Source organism: Varanus komodoensis, unplaced genomic scaffold (genome assembly GCF_004798865.1).
Source record: "Varanus komodoensis strain SLA01 unplaced genomic scaffold, ASM479886v1 scaffold14_1, whole genome shotgun sequence".
Lineage (NCBI taxonomy): Eukaryota > Metazoa > Chordata > Lepidosauria > Squamata > Varanidae > Varanus > Varanus komodoensis.
The window spans coordinates 17,978,703-17,980,847 of record NW_025335438.1 but is presented as its reverse complement, the minus strand read 5'-3'; the positions used below and the strand labels follow the sequence as shown (position 1 = coordinate 17,980,847).

The 2,145-nt window shown below is 40.4% G+C and overlaps 1 protein-coding gene across 1 annotated transcript; it reads left to right on the top strand.

Annotated features, from left to right (window-relative positions):
* The first annotated feature begins 725 nt into the window (after positions 1–725).
* On the top strand, positions 726–1,724 carry NPBWR1 (neuropeptides B and W receptor 1). Its single transcript, XM_044424315.1, has one exon. It carries the CDS (start codon positions 726–728, stop codon positions 1,722–1,724), a length of 999 nt encoding a protein of 332 aa, XP_044280250.1.
* Positions 1,725–2,145: the final 421 nt, after the last annotated feature.

Genomic DNA, 2,145 nt, shown 5'->3' with positions numbered 1-2,145 from the left:
GGGAGGAGAAAGCCTTAGTTAACAAGGTAAGGGAGGAGAAGGGATTCTAATGATTAACTAAAAATTCATACCATCATTTATACAGTAAACTGCATGTGAATATTTTAGAACAGAATGTCTGGGAAAGGGTGAATGAGCAAGGAGGTGTAAGCTGAGTATGTAGACAGAAGAGAGTTTCATTTAGGATCCTTCGTTACAGGAGCATGCTTTTTAGATTTGCATGTTATGCTGCCTGAAAGCAATCTGTGAAGCATGTCACCCTCTGTGAAATAAGAAAATAATGCAGGTACATGCACAGACAAATGTGTACTTAATGATAAACACATATTTCTTTGAAATATAGAGTTGCATTTTTTTTAAAAAGGGAAAATCCATGGATGTGTTGGAATGTATATTTATTGTTGTTTAATATTTATTTTTGTTAGGACATCTGGAGAGTAGGAGTGGTGCAAAGTGCAAAGATACAAAGGATGTATGATGCAAGAACAGTTTGAATGAAGGGCTATATCATCAAAAAAGAATATTCTAGGAAAGGTAACCTGCATTAGGATTAGCTTATCCCAAGTACCTTCAAGGAAGAAAAGCACTGAAACCAGTCTCTGATGCACTGCAGTCCAAATGGATTGATCTCATCTATGAAATTTTGTAAAAGGGCCAAGCCAAACTTGCTTTACCTAAACTGAACAGCATTTATCTAATGAGACTGATCATTCTCATTCTAAGTAATGGATAATATTTCCTCACAGCCTGAGCCCAATGCTTCCTGCACAGATGTGGGTGTTGGTTGTTACAGGACTGGGCACCATTGGCATAATATGTCAGCCCCACTACTGATTCCTAAATTCTACATTGCTGTGCCCATCATATACTCTGTGATATGTGCTGTAGGACTCACTGGAAATTCTGCAGTTATTTATGTTATCTTAAAAGCTCCCAAAATGAAGACAGTCACCAACATTTTCATCCTCAATCTGGCAATTGCTGATGAGCTTTTTACGCTGGTGCTTCCTATCAATATAGCTGACTATCTGTTGCTTCAATGGCCATTTGGTGAATTCATGTGCAAATTGATTATCTCCATAGACCAGTACAACACTTTTTCAAGCATTTATTTTCTAACTGTCATGAGCATCGATCGATTCCTTGTGGTGGTGGCCACAGTCAAATCAAAGAAAATGTCCTACCGCACCTACAGGGCTGCTAAGACAGTGAGTCTATGTGTATGGGCTTTTGTCACCATCATCATTTTGCCATTTAGTATCTTTGCCAAGATACATACTGAGGCGGGGCGGTCCCAGTGTGTCTTTGTCTTTCCCAATCCAGAGAGCTTCTGGTGGAAGGTGAGCCGTCTCTACACCCTGATCTTGGGTTTTGCCATCCCTGTGTCCACTATTTGCATCCTATACAGCATCATGCTCTACAAACTCAGGCGGATGCGTCTCCACAGCAGTGCTAAAGCTTTGGACAAAGCAAAAAAGAAAGTGACCATCATGGTGCTGATCATCTTGGGAGTTTGCCTGTTCTGCTGGACACCCTATCACCTCAGCACTGTGGTTGCCCTCACCACAGACATCCCCCAAACCCCTCTGATAATTGGAATCTCTTATTTCATCACCACACTGAGCTATGCTAACAGTTGCCTCAACCCTTTCCTTTATGCCTTTTTAGATGATGCTTTCCGGAAGAGCTTCCGGAAACTGATCGAGTGTGGAACTTCCTCATAAAAACTCCAGTCTCTCTATGGCCCTCTTAAGTCGAAGTGATGCATTTTGAAGAAGCTTTGGAAAGCATGACCGGAAGGGAACAGCTCTGGCCATGCACGGTGTCTAAAATGTTACAAACTGAAAAGACATGAATTAGCTGTTCCTGTTCTTTAAGGAGTGCCACATTATTCCTGACTGGATGGATAAGCTTGCTGAATCACATAATACAACCACAAGAGAATTCTGTTTTCCTCTTTGTTTGTACACCATCTATTCACTGTAGATATCCCTTGGTATGGTATGCAACATGGTTTCTTGGAATGTTCAAAAGAAGTAGCAGAAACAGAATTGTAATGATACAATATGCACAGAAGAACATGAGCCAAGAAAGGTTATATGATGTTGATATTGCTAGAATTTTGTAAATCCAGATAAAGACATG

Coding starts and splice junctions, on each gene's coding strand:
- NPBWR1 (XM_044424315.1), top strand. CDS start 726: ATGGATAATATTTCCTCACAGCCTGAGCCCAATGCTTCCTGCACAGAT.